General features: G+C 35.8%; 1 protein-coding gene across 2 annotated transcripts in view; it reads left to right on the forward strand.

Moving 5' to 3' along the window:
* Positions 1 to 14221, forward strand: part of LOC117425093 (transcription initiation factor TFIID subunit 4-like) — a 72074-nt gene that overhangs the window by 29821 nt on the left and 28032 nt on the right. For both annotated transcript variants that reach the window (XM_034041761.3, XM_034041762.3), the window contains 3 exons: positions 1458 to 1588; positions 4764 to 4889; positions 8615 to 8671. In XM_034041761.3, the coding sequence (XP_033897652.3) occupies positions 1458 to 1588; positions 4764 to 4889; positions 8615 to 8671 (314 nt within the window). The remainder of the gene's footprint in view (positions 1 to 1457; positions 1589 to 4763; positions 4890 to 8614; positions 8672 to 14221) is intronic.

Here is a 14221-nt window from a genome sequence, read left to right on the forward strand (position 1 = left end):
TTAAATAAAGCATTCTGTATTGTGAAAAACGTGTAGTAAACTTGGATTTACAAGATTGCATTTTAATAATCTAAATGGAGTTAATATTTTAAGAGAACTAAATACACTAAAAAAAGAGTTAGAGCAGGCTTCCTTGTTTCTTGTATGTAGATCCACCACTTAAAATAGATGCTGTTGCCCTAATCATCTTTTTTTATGTTATTTTATAATTATAACATAATGGTTATGCTTTATGTTTTTTCCATAACGAAACATCTTTACCATTGTATGTGTCTCCTGATCTCCTGTTGCCTTAAGGACTAACCTGTTTAAAAATGTATATCTTTATCTTCCGGCTTGAACGTACGTTTGCCTTGAGTATAAGAACTTGACGGCGCCTCCTGCTGGTGAGTGGCAGTTGGCCACCACAGTTTGTCAGTGACTGGCTAATCCAAACACATATCTGACAGGAAGCCAAGGGAGGCTCTGAAACCTGCCAGGTCTCTTAAATCATATCAGTAAAATAACACACAAGTATCAGTGAAATGCTCTGACTCATCTGCTTTTTATTTATTTTTATTTTTTTCTTTGATAGTCAGCTCTTAAAAATATGTAGTCAAAGCCAGATTCAGATTAGTGTTAACTTGTTTTCTGCCTCAGTAAACCCACACTATGCTTCCTGGTTTGCCATAGTTCTAGTAAAGTAATTTTGGTTGTATTTTTTTCATAGTTATATATTGTGGGGGATCATGGCAGAAGCTAAGATTTCTTTTTTTATATATATACATTTAAAAGTGTTGTACTTAATGTAATTTCTGAAGCCCACGTTCTAGAGGCACCTATTTTTTTTTTATTATTATTTTTTTTTTTTTAGATTTGAAGATCTGTACAACTTTTGTGATTTTTTTTTTTTTTTTTTTTTTTTAATGTAGCTTTTTTGATTTAATTTCCTATTCTACAATATGGTAACAATGAAAACTATTTAACAGAAAACATTACTTTAGCAAACCCCTCTTATTTTAATCCCAAAAAGATCATAAACGAGACCCCACTCCCCTGCTTTAAAAACAGCTTTTCCTAGAAATAGGCCAGTGGGTGCTAATGGATACAAAAGCATAATTGGAAACTTTTTAAATATGGCTTGGAGAAACTGAAAGAGAATTTTTGCTATTAATTGTCATACTTTCTGTGTAGAATACTGTTTTTGCTGGAAACGATCTTAATTATCTTTGTACAGTGATCTTAAAGATCCTTGTATGGTGGCCATGCAGTTTATATGTATAAAAATGAAAGTGTTATTAATTCACCTTTAAAGATTTTTTTTTTTATTCTTTTGAAAATTGTTCTAATTAAAATGTTAAAATGTTTTGACCTAGCTGCAATAGCTTATGACCCTAAATCTTGATATAAACATTTTAGAATATTGAACTAAAAAGTGCTGTGTTTTGTGTTTTTTTTCCTTTTTACTTCACTTTTAGCTAAAAAGTTTGGAGTTACTGAAGTACCAGTTGAGGCTGTCAACTTCATCTCCCATGCAACACAGGAAAGGTTAAGAACAGTCCTAGAGAAAGTAACTATAATTGCACAGCACAGAATGGAGACGTGCAAAGTAAGTACATGCTCATCTTTTTATTGTATATTGCTTGTAATAAACAATAATGCTTGACAGTGTACTTGTTAATTAACCGTATTTGTTAAATGGCTTAAACCCCACACATATAAAATACATTTTGTTCAGCAACTGAAGAGTAGGTAGTCCAAGGTTAGTGCTAATATGGGTCTCTAAAGAGCTTTATTCATTTTTCTCTGTTGGGGTTTCTTACTAACTTTCATCAAAATTCATCTCCTGTATTTCCAGTTAGCTCTTCACAGCACTAGGGAATTTGGCTACAAACTTGTTTACAAATTCAAATTTCAATCATTTGGAGTTATTTACTCTTTTTTTTTGTTTAAATCTAAGCTATGGTGGATCTGAATACTGGCACAGTTTAGAGTTAGTTGGTCCACCAGTTCTAGCAGTGCTTGCGATTATCAGCAAAAATACATACAATGGCAGACTGTGTGCATTACTTGAATGATTTTTATTGACTGGCTGTATTGAAATCTGCTATTGTTTTTAGATTATTAATGTAGTTCCCATTTATTTAAAATGGAATTCAAGGGGCTCCTGAGTGGCACATCCAGTAAAGGCACTGCGTGTGGAGTGCAGGATGGGCCCTATAGCCTGGAGATTGCCGGTTTGGGTCCAGACTATTCCACTGCCAGCTGTGGACAGGAGTTCCCAGGAGCTGGCGCACAATTGGTCGAGCGCCGCCCAGGGTGCACCAGCGACCCCTGTAGATTGTCCGGGCGCCTGCGGGCCTGCCTACAAGCGACCCAGAGCTGCATGGTCCTCTGACGCTGCAGCAGTGAAGGTATCTGCATGGCGAGCCTGCAGAGTGAAAAGAAGTGGACGGCTGATGGCACACGTTTCGGAGGACACGTGTGCTCGTCTTCGTCTCTCCCATGTCAGCGCGGGGGTTGCAGCGGTGAGCCAGGCTTTTAAAATTGGGTATTTCAAATTGGGGAGAAAATGGGTTAAAAAACAACTGGCGATTCCAAATAAAAAAAAAATTAAAAAAATTATTCAAAACCTTGTATAATATTCAATATAATACCACTGTGTTAGAAATAAGCCTGCATTTTCATAAGAATTTTAGCCATTCCAAGTTTTGTTAGCAATCAACTGACAAAGTATACCTCAATACATACTAATTTTAAGTAATACTGCCTAAAATTTATTAGCTATATTTTTTTGGAAATGGAGACCTGTGATGGTTTGATTGAATGTCGGCTCATTTCAGAGCAGATGAAAGTTTAAGTGGTTTTGAACTCCCACTGTTGACATCAGCGAAAAATGATCAAACTAGAAACGGAATATAGTTAACTGCAAATGCAAAGTATTGCTGTGACTATGAGTTGCAGTATCAGCTCAAAATAAAGAAAAGGGGTAGATGAAAGGTGTCTGCTTACAAAGGCAATATGAGAATGGAGAACAATACATTATACAAATGCCTGCAGTATTTACCTTTTAAAGGGTGGATTATCGGAATGTCAGAACACTGTGTGAGTGATAATGTAGGGGTGATCAGGCAGAAGTCATTATGTTCTTATTATAATTGAACTCCCAAGTTGCAAACTTTCCTTGGAGGCCAAATGCACAGTGCTGCTTGAAATATAGCATGCGTCTGTGATGTCAGATCAGGTGGCTTCTATCAAATGCATAAATAGAACTGGTATTAAATGACCTGGAAAAAAAAAAAAACATGTACCGTAATTGTTTCCAACCCAGCTTGCTCTTTTTAGTTGAATGGTGAGACGTTCGTCTTTGAACCATATATTTTGCGGTTTGCGCCCAGCCATTCCTTTCAATTTAATGGGCTGAGATGCCAGTTCATTACAGTGGTGCCCTATGGGAAGAATCCTGACCCCTGTGGTTGAAACAGGTTATTTAAATACCTCTTTTCTTTGCATTATTATAAGCAACAGCATGTATGCTGCTTGAGAGACACGTGATTATCTAAAAAGTCGCTCTGAATCCTTGGGGACATTACAGTTCATTACAGTGGTGCCCTATGGGAAGAATCCTGACCCCTGTGGTTGAAACAGGTTATTTAAATACCTCTTTTCTTTGCATTATTATAAGCAACAGCATGTATGCTGCTTGAGAGACACGTGATTATCTAAAAAGTCGCTCTGAATCCTTGGGGAAAGAGAGTGGTCGCGGTTATGAATCTGAAATTGAAACTCACTCCCTAGGTCTAGGTGGATGCACACTTGTGTTCACGCTCGGAACAGCTTTGATTAAGCAGGGAGAGAATGCAATGAATCTCCTTGTAGCTGCTGATGAGTTAATAATACAGAAATCAGCATAAGACCCGTCTCTCAGCTATGGAGCTTGCTCTTTAGTTGAATGGAAAGATGTTCCTCTTCATACCATTTGGTTTGTGGTTTGCGTCCAGCCCTTGCCTTTCCATTCAGTTGAATGGGCTGAGATGCCAGTGCATTATAGTCTTAGGACCGTTGCACAGGTACTGAGACTATAACCCCATCACACTAAGTTTTATTTTAAAATGTTGTTTTAATTGACTAATTGGATCATCACAGCTCTTGTATAAGTCCCACATAATGAATTGTAGTAATTGGCTACCCTGGGGATGTTAATAGATTTTAAACATTTGTTAAACGTTATGAATTTTCCTTAAATGTTTAACCATTGTCAAAGATATGCATGTTAGCTGTAGTGTTTATACAGTTGGATAGGTGCAGTATAAGATTATTTAAGTCTTTTTCCCCATACACATGAATGTTGTACACATGTACTCTCATTCTCATTGTGTATCATAAAGGAACAGCAGGGCTTTTTTGATTCCCAGTTTTTTATTTATTTATTTATTTATTTTTTTACATCAGCTTAATCCTAAAGCTTAGGAACAGCTTAATCCTTAAATTGGCATTTAATAAATTAAACTGAATCCAACATCCCTAGTAAAAATAAATAAATAAAAAATAAGAACATGATAATCAGGCTTTATCACATTTAATTTAAAATAACTTGTGTGATTTGGCTTAATCTTTTAAATTAATATAAAAACCCTTAATTTTAATTGATTTTACAGGCCATTTTATGAGCACAATAACACGCAGGCTGCCTCAGATGTTACTACTTCCTTAATGTGGAACTGTGACGCATAAAGTTCTGTTTTTCCCAAATCAAATAATTCCCTTTGTCCCCTGTTGAATAGGATGACGAATGGCTTGAACAAGGCTCAGACGTCCGGTCACAGCTGAAGTTCTTCGAGCAGTTGGAACGGCTTGAAAAGCAGAGGAAAGATGAGCAGGAGAGGGAGATCTTGCTGAAAGCTGCCAAGGTCTGTCATTTCAGATATTTATTACAGGATCTGCTTTGGGGGGTTAAACTGGGCAAGAAATATCTACCGAAAGACGTACTGGGGCCACAGTATATAGCCCAACAGTGTCCCGATCATTTAAGAGAACATGTTTTCTTGCTTTAAGTACATCCTGCAAGACAAGCAGGCTTTATTTTTTGGCCTATTGACTACAAGTATTTCCTACCAAACAGCTGGCCGACATGGCTTGTGAATATTGTCTTCCCTTCTCACTCAGCGGGTGTCCGTTCATGTTCTGATATTGTCTGAATATGAGTTCATGAGGGAGAATTTAGTGGGGTTGAGTGTAGCGTTTCAATTTTTGGTGTTTCTCTCCTAATCTGGCATGAGGGTGTATTGAAGTTGTTCTTCAAGATTATGCACAGCAGCACAATAGTTTAGTACATTGAATGACAAATCGCCTAACTTCTAAATTGCAGGTGGCTGTGCCCATGTGGCTGTCCTAGAGCGATAGTGATAGTTGCCTCTTAGAGAGCAATTGGTGTATTAACGCTTTGAAAACTGTGTCAAACTGGTTAGCGATAAAGTATTTGTCACATCATGCTGCCTAACCCTACTGTCACACCAAACCTACTTAGTGTTTAACTTTTTTTATAATTTTGAATTTATAATTGAGTGGGAAGCCCTGGATACATTTCCGATTTGGAAGACCACAGACTTTTAGGATGACACAGGGTGAAATTGTACATCTCTGCCTTGAGCCCCTTTCACACTGGCACTCCTACCCAGGTCCTGGCTACCCGGGTCACAATGCGTGTGAAACCACATACCGGCGTCGGACCCGGCTTAACCTGGGTCCCAGTGACCCGGGCTGAGTGAGACAAAATGCTTGATGGCCATTTGTGAGCCAACGCAATAACAAACATCCACACCTGCATGAAAGTTTCACTTCTGCAAGGAACGTTTGTTTATTTTGTTTAGCCATATTTATTATTATTATTGTTATTATTATTATTATTATTATTATTATTATTATTATTATTATTATTATTATTATTATTATTATTTGTTTATTTAGCAGACGCCTTTATCCAAGGAGACTTACAGAGACTAGGGTGTGTGAATTATGCATCAGCTGCAGAGTCACTTAAAATTACGTCTCACCCGAAAGACGGAGCACAAGGAGGTTAAGTGACTTGCTCAGGGTCACACAATGAGTCAGTGGCTGAGGTGGGATTAGAACCAGGGACCTCCTGGTTACAAGCCCTTTTCTTTAACCACTGGACCATTTGTTGCTTTAGACCCGGGTAGATCATGCCAGTGTGAAAGAGGCTTTAGCTGTACAGAGTTGAGACAACATTCTGTTGAGATGCAGTTAGTGTCTTGTTTATCCTGTGGGTCTCAGGAGTCCGTAACTGTGACAAAATACTGGCACCAAAAATTCCCTTCCTCAGAATAAAAACTAAGCTTCCTATCTTTAACGGGATCCATTAACATTTAGAGTAGCAGACTACTATCCACAGGCATTTTCTATTTGGATTTAAGAGGGTCTGTGCTCCTTTTAAAGTGTAATAAACATGATTTATCATCAAGAAAACCACTGTCACTGCAAGTCCCTTTTTGTAATTAGATTTACATGTAATTGTTTAGTTACATTATTTTTGTATACACTGCATTTAAAGTCTGTGCTGTTTTTAAACAAGCCTACGGTATATTGTTGTCTGAAAGCATAGTTGCATTCAGCTACAGCGTTATGTAGAGGTTATCTATCCAATATTTGAGTCCTAATGACCACACTGGCATCCAAGTACAGTTTTTAAATACGGAGGAATGCTTAATTGTATCCAAGAACACGTGGTATAAACAGTTTTTGGTTTTTTTTAACAATGTAATATTTCATCTTGTGACATCCCACTCCAATCTGTGTGGTTTGAGGTTCTGCATTTCAAAGGGAGATCATTATGCATTATTTTAAATGGTATTCATGGAATAATGAATCTTTAAGAAGCATGCATTAATGGTTCTCAATAAATATAAATACTTAACTTCTCTTTAATTATAGTTATTAAAAAACTAACAAATTGCTGCACATTTTCTGTTCTGGTTAAATAACCATTTTTAGCTAGCATTTATTACAAATGGATTACAAAAACAGTAACTTTTTGTGGTATAGTTTTACAACAGGTATTGGGTATTATTTCTATTAAATACAAAACTTGCACACAGATCAGATTAACTTAAGAAAAGTCCATTGAAATAAGTGTTAAGGGCAAAGCTATTATACAAGTATGATCACTGGTGTACATTTCCCAGGTTAAATGATCACTTGAACAGTGGTTGAGTAGGTTTGACGGTAGTCTTTAAAAACATTAATACCCCATGGTGATTTTTAAATCTCGATTTTTATATTTGTACTAAATCTATTACAGAGTAATGATCAAGTCCATCAATTGGAATAAACAATAAGCTGTTCAACAAAACACTAAAATAGCTTTTTAAAAAAAAATACTTATCAAAAAAATGTATCACTTATATTTGAGCATCAAAAGAACCGTATCACTTATATTTGGATAAAATTCACTAGATGTGATCGAAAAATGACAAACTCTGTTTTAGAGCAGGTGCAGTGACTTTTTATTGTGCTGATTAACAATTGACATCACGAAGATGCTGTAAAATAATCTGTCGATCTTGGGGAAGTGTTGTGACTCTTGGTCTCCCAGTTCCTGGCCTGTCATTGACAGAGTGTGTCTGGTTATACCGTCTCGCCAGGTTTGAAATTGCTGGCTGTGAGCACCCAAGACGGCGAGCCAAAGTACGCTGCCCTAGTCCAGCCTCCAACATGCTGATTGCACGAAGGCGCTACTCTCTTGACAGACGTGGCATATTGTTTTTTTTTTTTTCTGTGATTTTCTTTATTGCTTTTATTCAAGCTTGCAATTCAACAGCTGAAATTACTCCATATCCAGTGTCCAATCAACTGTCTCACTAATTAGGTGATTAAGTGCATATGTTTCAGTTGTAGTCACTCAAGCGTGTCATGGTCAAGGATGAATGATCAAGTGATTAAAAAGAAACCAAAAACATTTCGTCAATGTCCATCATTTATATACCTTTTTTTTTTTTTTTTTAAATATGTGTTTATAATAGTGATAAGTTTCTTTTGATGCTCGGTATACATTTCAAAGGCTTTAAAAAGATTCTGTTAAGGCCTCTGTTTTCAATCATCAAGACGGAAGGTCCTCCTATAAACAACTGTTTTACTAATAAGACTTATCTATTTAAAACCATTCTCTTCTTGCAGTGGTGTATGCTATTGTACAGCACAGCATAATTCCTTCTGCGACTTCTTAAATGTCAATTAAATAAATGTTTAATACAGATTGAAGGTAATGAAGTCTGTCGCAATTTAACAAAAATAAATTCCTCAGATTATTAAGCAATACCATGCAAATCCATCCTCCAACGACCACGCCGAAGATGCTGGGTTCAACAGAATTCTTAATAAACCCATTTGATTAAAGTCTTTTTCAACCCTCCTATTTACAGCTGAAGTTTTGTACAGATTTATAGGGAAGAGATCTGAAGGTTTGAAATTGCACATCTATGATTTTGAGCATTGCGTCCTTGACACCTTGTATCCTGTTCCCTTTTCTTTTACCATTTTTCCCCCATTGCTGCAACATATGAGTAAGTCCGTAAACCAGCTGTTAACCTGTGTTTTTTTTTTTTCTTTAACTGTGCAGAGTCGCTCAAGGCAAGAAGACCCAGAGCAAGCTCGACTGAAACAAAAAGCTAAGGAGGTAAGCAGCGTAGAGATCATTACACTTGACATTTCAAAGGTTGAACATATTAATTTTTCATGCCTTGCTACATATAACACACCATTTAAAGTCTGACTTTTAAAAGTTTTAGGAATTCATTTGTTATCTTTGATGTCTGCATTGGAAATGCATTTTTATCCCTGCAAAGATTGGATTTTTCCCATATGTTAGACTTCATTTTATGTAGATTGAGTTTGTACGTAGGTAGGTTTAATTTGAATAGGCTGTGATTTATACGTGATGCAGTTTATTTCTCAAAACGCAATAATGCTTAAGGATCCAAAACCAATACTGGTAATGTATATTAAAATTGAAAAATTAGGATTATGGCTGTGTTAAACAATCAATGCATATATGTCAATCTTTATTCTTTTGATACCTTAAAGAATATACTATGAAAGATGCATACCCTGACTGCCTGAAGCCCATTCTGCAGTAGAATATGTATTCATTGAATGTTTTGCATGTTTACTAGTATAGGGATGGAAATAAGACAACTACTATTTTATACACAGTGATGGCAAAGTCAGTTTGCCACTTGCCTTTGGAACTATCGAGTTATTTTAATGAAAGTATAGTCCAAGAGATTAAAGAAATGGTGCCACTAGTTAAGGTAAGGTACTTCCATAACAACATTTCCAGTTGTAATGAAACTTGTTAAGTTATCAGACCTGTTGTAAATAAACAAGATAGGTTGTCATTTTTATATTTATTTTATGCTAAATGGGTATTGCATTGTAAGTTTTACCCTGGCCAACCCTACTCATAATAGTATTGGGCTGACCATATTGTCAATGCAGTGCATTCATCAATTGCACATGTGGTTCCTGCTCAATTTCCTAATTGCAATTAAACACATTTCTTATTAAAATGCCCACATTTCTTCCTGACGATTGCATACTCCAGTTAATTGCATAACAAATGTTAAGCAAATGGTCTTTACGATTTTATTGGAATCAGAGAAACAGAATGGGGCAGATGTTTTATAGTGTTTCTTTTTTTTAGTGGGTGATGAAGACCATAAATACACAGTGGCTGCAGCAAACAGTAGCTCAAGGGACACAAGCCCCGCCAACAGCCCTCACTTGTCTGTGTCGCTGTGAGCCAAACAGACATACTTCTATTACTACATGCAGCAATAGGCGGTTATAAATCACATCTCGTGAAGCAGTTTCCAGTGGTGATTTTGTATACTGGTAATATTTGATGCAACAGTATTTTTTTTTTTTCAACATGGACTTGTTTAGGTAACAATCTTCTTAAATATGCAAAAAAATAATAATAATAAAATAAATACACCAGTAAGTAAAACAAGAATGCAGAATAGATAACATGCCCAAATGTGATATAGTGGCTCCTCGCCATTGTAGTGTGACTGGTTGAAAAGTGACTTGAGCTGGAAGAACAAGAGAGGTATTAGCTCTTCTGTATTTTTAAATTTTTAAATATATATGTTTTAAACTATATAAATAGGGAGTTATTTTCATATAACTGGCGACATTTGTCAGTGCCGTACATCTACATTTTCATCACCTGATTGGCTTTAGGGTAGAGAAGCTTGTAGAAAATGTGTGTCACAGTTGAGCCTGTCAGTGCTACGTATGTCTGGTGCAATTTCATCAGGATAATGAGCCATCTTCGTTTTAAGGCAGCTGGTGGAGACTTTTTTTTTTTTTTTAAGATGGAATTAGTCCTTCTGAGTGTTGTTATATATTAAAATGAATTGAAATGCAAGCTGAAATTAAGTTTTGAATGTGATCGCTTCATAAAAATTGCAAACAGCTTAAGGTTACCGACTATTGTAGTGGATTGAGAACAGGAAATTGCGCCAGCAGTTTTAAGTGTGGGATCTGTGTGGATTGTTAATTTAAAATATAAATTCTATGTTTCAGGAATACTGTATATTGCATCAATATGTGGCACTCATAAATCATGCCGCTCATGGTTTTATCACATCAGTGTGTGTGAACTTCAGTTTACTAATATCTAGTTGGTAGGCACAGAGAAACTTTTGCTATCCAAGTTTGTCTTTGCTTGGGATGTTTGTTACCCCTTGTGGAAAATGATATTCTACCAGATTTTAGAAAACTGCTTAAATGCGGTTGTGACAAAACCTGGTCAGGACACATTTTAATGCAATTTATTGAGTATCGGAATGTGTTCTTGTATTGTGAGATCTGTTCATATGTAATGTCCAAATGTGAAAAAAATACATTTTTTTGTGTCTGTGAACCTGTGTGTATTTAAAATGCCATCAATATGATATTTGAGACATTAGCAGCATTTTCTATACATACAGTACAGTGTGTTAGAACAAAGGCTTTCAGGTTTCGGTGCCAGCACAAAAATACTAGTGCAGCAGATATGTTATCCTAACAAAAGACTAGAAATAATTGAAGTCAGTGAAATGTGATGGGCTCTGGTCTGACAGCATAACTAAGCTACTGGTGGCTGGGGTGAGAACCTAAAAGTTTCTTCAGACAGACATTAATCGATTTGCATAATCTCATTGCACTATAATACACCGTTCATTGCATATATACATATTTAAGCTTTACTGTCACCTTACAAAGTATATTTACATACAGGAAAAAATGATAAAAATCCTATCCTTTCAAAAAGTATTTTTCAGTAGATGCAGACAGGGCAGTTGTGATGGCTTGCTATGATTATGCATGGATCTTCTCTTTAAACAGATACTATTTTAATGGGATTGGGTTAAATAACAGATAGTTTGTCAGGATATGTTTCTGTGACTGGATCATTTCATGAAAGTGAATTTCTATGTAAAACAACGGTTGCCCAACAGTGATGTGAAATGTCAAGTGATAAATACTGACCTTTACTCACAATGAGCTTTGTTGGAAACAACGATACATTATTTATTCGGAATATGTTTGTGGGAAAAGCCCAATTATGGTTTAATAAACAAGAGCCACTGGCTTTTAAAAGAGCGGATGCAGTAATGCAGCCTCTACTGTAGACATCTCTTAACGAAACAGTGTAAAAATAATTGAAGGCAGTGAAATGTGGCAGAACAGTCTGGTGTGGTGACAGCTACAGCTGTGCTAGTGCTGATTGTGGTGAAAAGGAAACTAAATATTCATTCTGGAATTTGAAGGGGAGAAAAAAAAAAACATCTCCAAAATAAGAGAATTCTTATAGATATAGTACATCTCTGGAATTTTTACTTGGCAATAATACATGCCTTTTATATGAATATATATATATATATATATATATATATATATATATATATATATATATATATATATATATATATATACACACATACATACAGTATGTAAGTTTGCATTTAAAATAGATGTAATAGTGTTTGGACAAAAAATTAGAAGCACATGCCATAAGCCAATCAGTTGTAGGGCAGCTAGGGTGTCACTGATTCAGTTCTGTTTTAAAACTGAGTGGCTACACAGACACAGACGCGTTACAAATAGCTGCCCACACATTGATGTGTATTTTGATATACGCAAATCTTTTGGTAGCCTGTAATATACGACATTGGACATATAGTTTAAACATAGTCTTTTTTCCATACACATGTAGTTTTATACACCGGAATGTTGTAAGGATGTGTAAAGTAATAGCATCTTTTGACAAATGAAATCCAGCACCCCAGAATACATATACAATTGGAGCTTTGTTTTTCCCAAGGCCTACATGTATCTTCTCATCCCATAGGAAAGTGATTCCCTTTTAGGTATGCTGAAAGCATAGTCTGCTAATTTTGCCCTGCGGTTACAGAACAACCCAAACAATGGTTTTGAGATGCAAGCCATGAGAATTCAGAATGGAAAATGTTAACTGTAATTCTGTATCCATTGTGTAGAACTCTAAGATACCAAGTCAGGAAGACAAACGATTTGTCAAAAGCCTTTAGCTGTTCTTACATAGACAGAACATTTGGTTGCCTATATTTTTTGATTTAAGTAATCACTTGTGCATTAATCATGCAAGATCTGCAATGAATTTGAAGAAAACACGCAGTACATTTGTGGAAAGCATTTCTTTTTTTTTGGGGAGGGGGGGGGGGGGTTAGGAAGCAAGCACTCGCGCAAATAATCTAAACTGAATATGTTTTTCAATCAAAATATACAGCTTAATCCATTGCATCATACAGGTTGGTATACAATATAAAGTTTGTCGGAATTTACTAAAATGCAATCCAAAAGGTCTGTAGGAGACTAGGAATATGTGATAGAAGTTTGCAAGAGGTTGGAGAAACTTCAAGGCGGTTATCTTGTTCATTGATTAAAGCATGACGGACGGAGATAATCTGTGCACATTTTCAGTTCTGTTTGAGTCTTAAGTTTAGAAGAGAAAGAATATTAAATTATTTGCTAGGTGAGAAGAATATTGGTGTATCTTATATTCAAGGTTCACAGGCAAGTAACCTATTTCTACTGTGTGCTTTTAGTTCAGCTTTCTCAAATGTCAGTTATCTTTATGAACTTGAAAATGAAGTTTATCATGATGGTATTTTTCCATCTTAATAGTTGTCTTTATCCTAGATTCACTGTTACTTCAGAGAGTTTATCAGAGCAAATGTATAAAAATGTACATGCAAACAACTTTTTTCAAGCATACATTTAATTGAAGAGCATTATGTATGTATATGAACTGTATTAGACACTGGAGGTGAAATAGACAATCATATCTTTTAAAACACATTTTTGCTGTGAATAAATTTGAATAGCTGTATTAATTAACAAGATAACAGCAGGGGGAAAAGTGAAAATTAAATCGCAACTAGTTTTACTTTCATACCTTTTAATTATGTCTCCTACCACTGCTAATTATAATTTAGCCAGCTTTTAAATAACATTTCTAAAACATTAGGAATACAGCCAGTTTCTTTGTCTGTTTTCATAAACAAAAAATGTTAAGTCCAGTTACCCAGGGTTCACTGCATTGTTGGTTTTTTCTAAATCTTATTTAAATTCCCCAAGTATTTTGAAGATATTGTGCCTGATATACTTTTAAAAATAGAACACAAGCAATGGCCATTGCAGTTTTCAGGGCTATGGCATTTTATATATGCATCCTATAACCTAAATATTAAATAGGCTGTAAAACTGGTGCTACCATCAAAAAAAAAAAGGTGCTTAGACTGGTGAAAGATCGATGGAAACGAGGCAGTAGAAAGTATTAGTCTTTTTGTCCATCTTCCTTGTAGAGAGGTAGTAGTCTTCGCTTGACCATCTTGAGTAAAAGCCAGACCAATGTTTTAAAAAAAGATGACACTTCACTGTTAGAAATGCTGGGGGATACAGAAAACTAGTCCTGCTGTGGGTGGCTCAAAGTCTAGACTTGAATCCAATAGAGCACGTCCAGGGACTGCTTTATTAGAGGTCTGTGAAAGAGAAACCAACATTGGTAGAGGAACTAAAACAGTTTCCAGCACAGGAGCAGTAAAACATGGACCCAAAACTGCAGTCCAAAAGAATGATTCTAACACTCTAGAATACACCGTAACGGTTGTTGAAAGCTGAATGGGGAGCCACAAAA

The sequence above is a fragment of the Acipenser ruthenus genome, chromosome 20, assembly GCF_902713425.1.
Source record: "Acipenser ruthenus chromosome 20, fAciRut3.2 maternal haplotype, whole genome shotgun sequence".
Classification (NCBI taxonomy): domain Eukaryota; kingdom Metazoa; phylum Chordata; class Actinopteri; order Acipenseriformes; family Acipenseridae; genus Acipenser; species Acipenser ruthenus.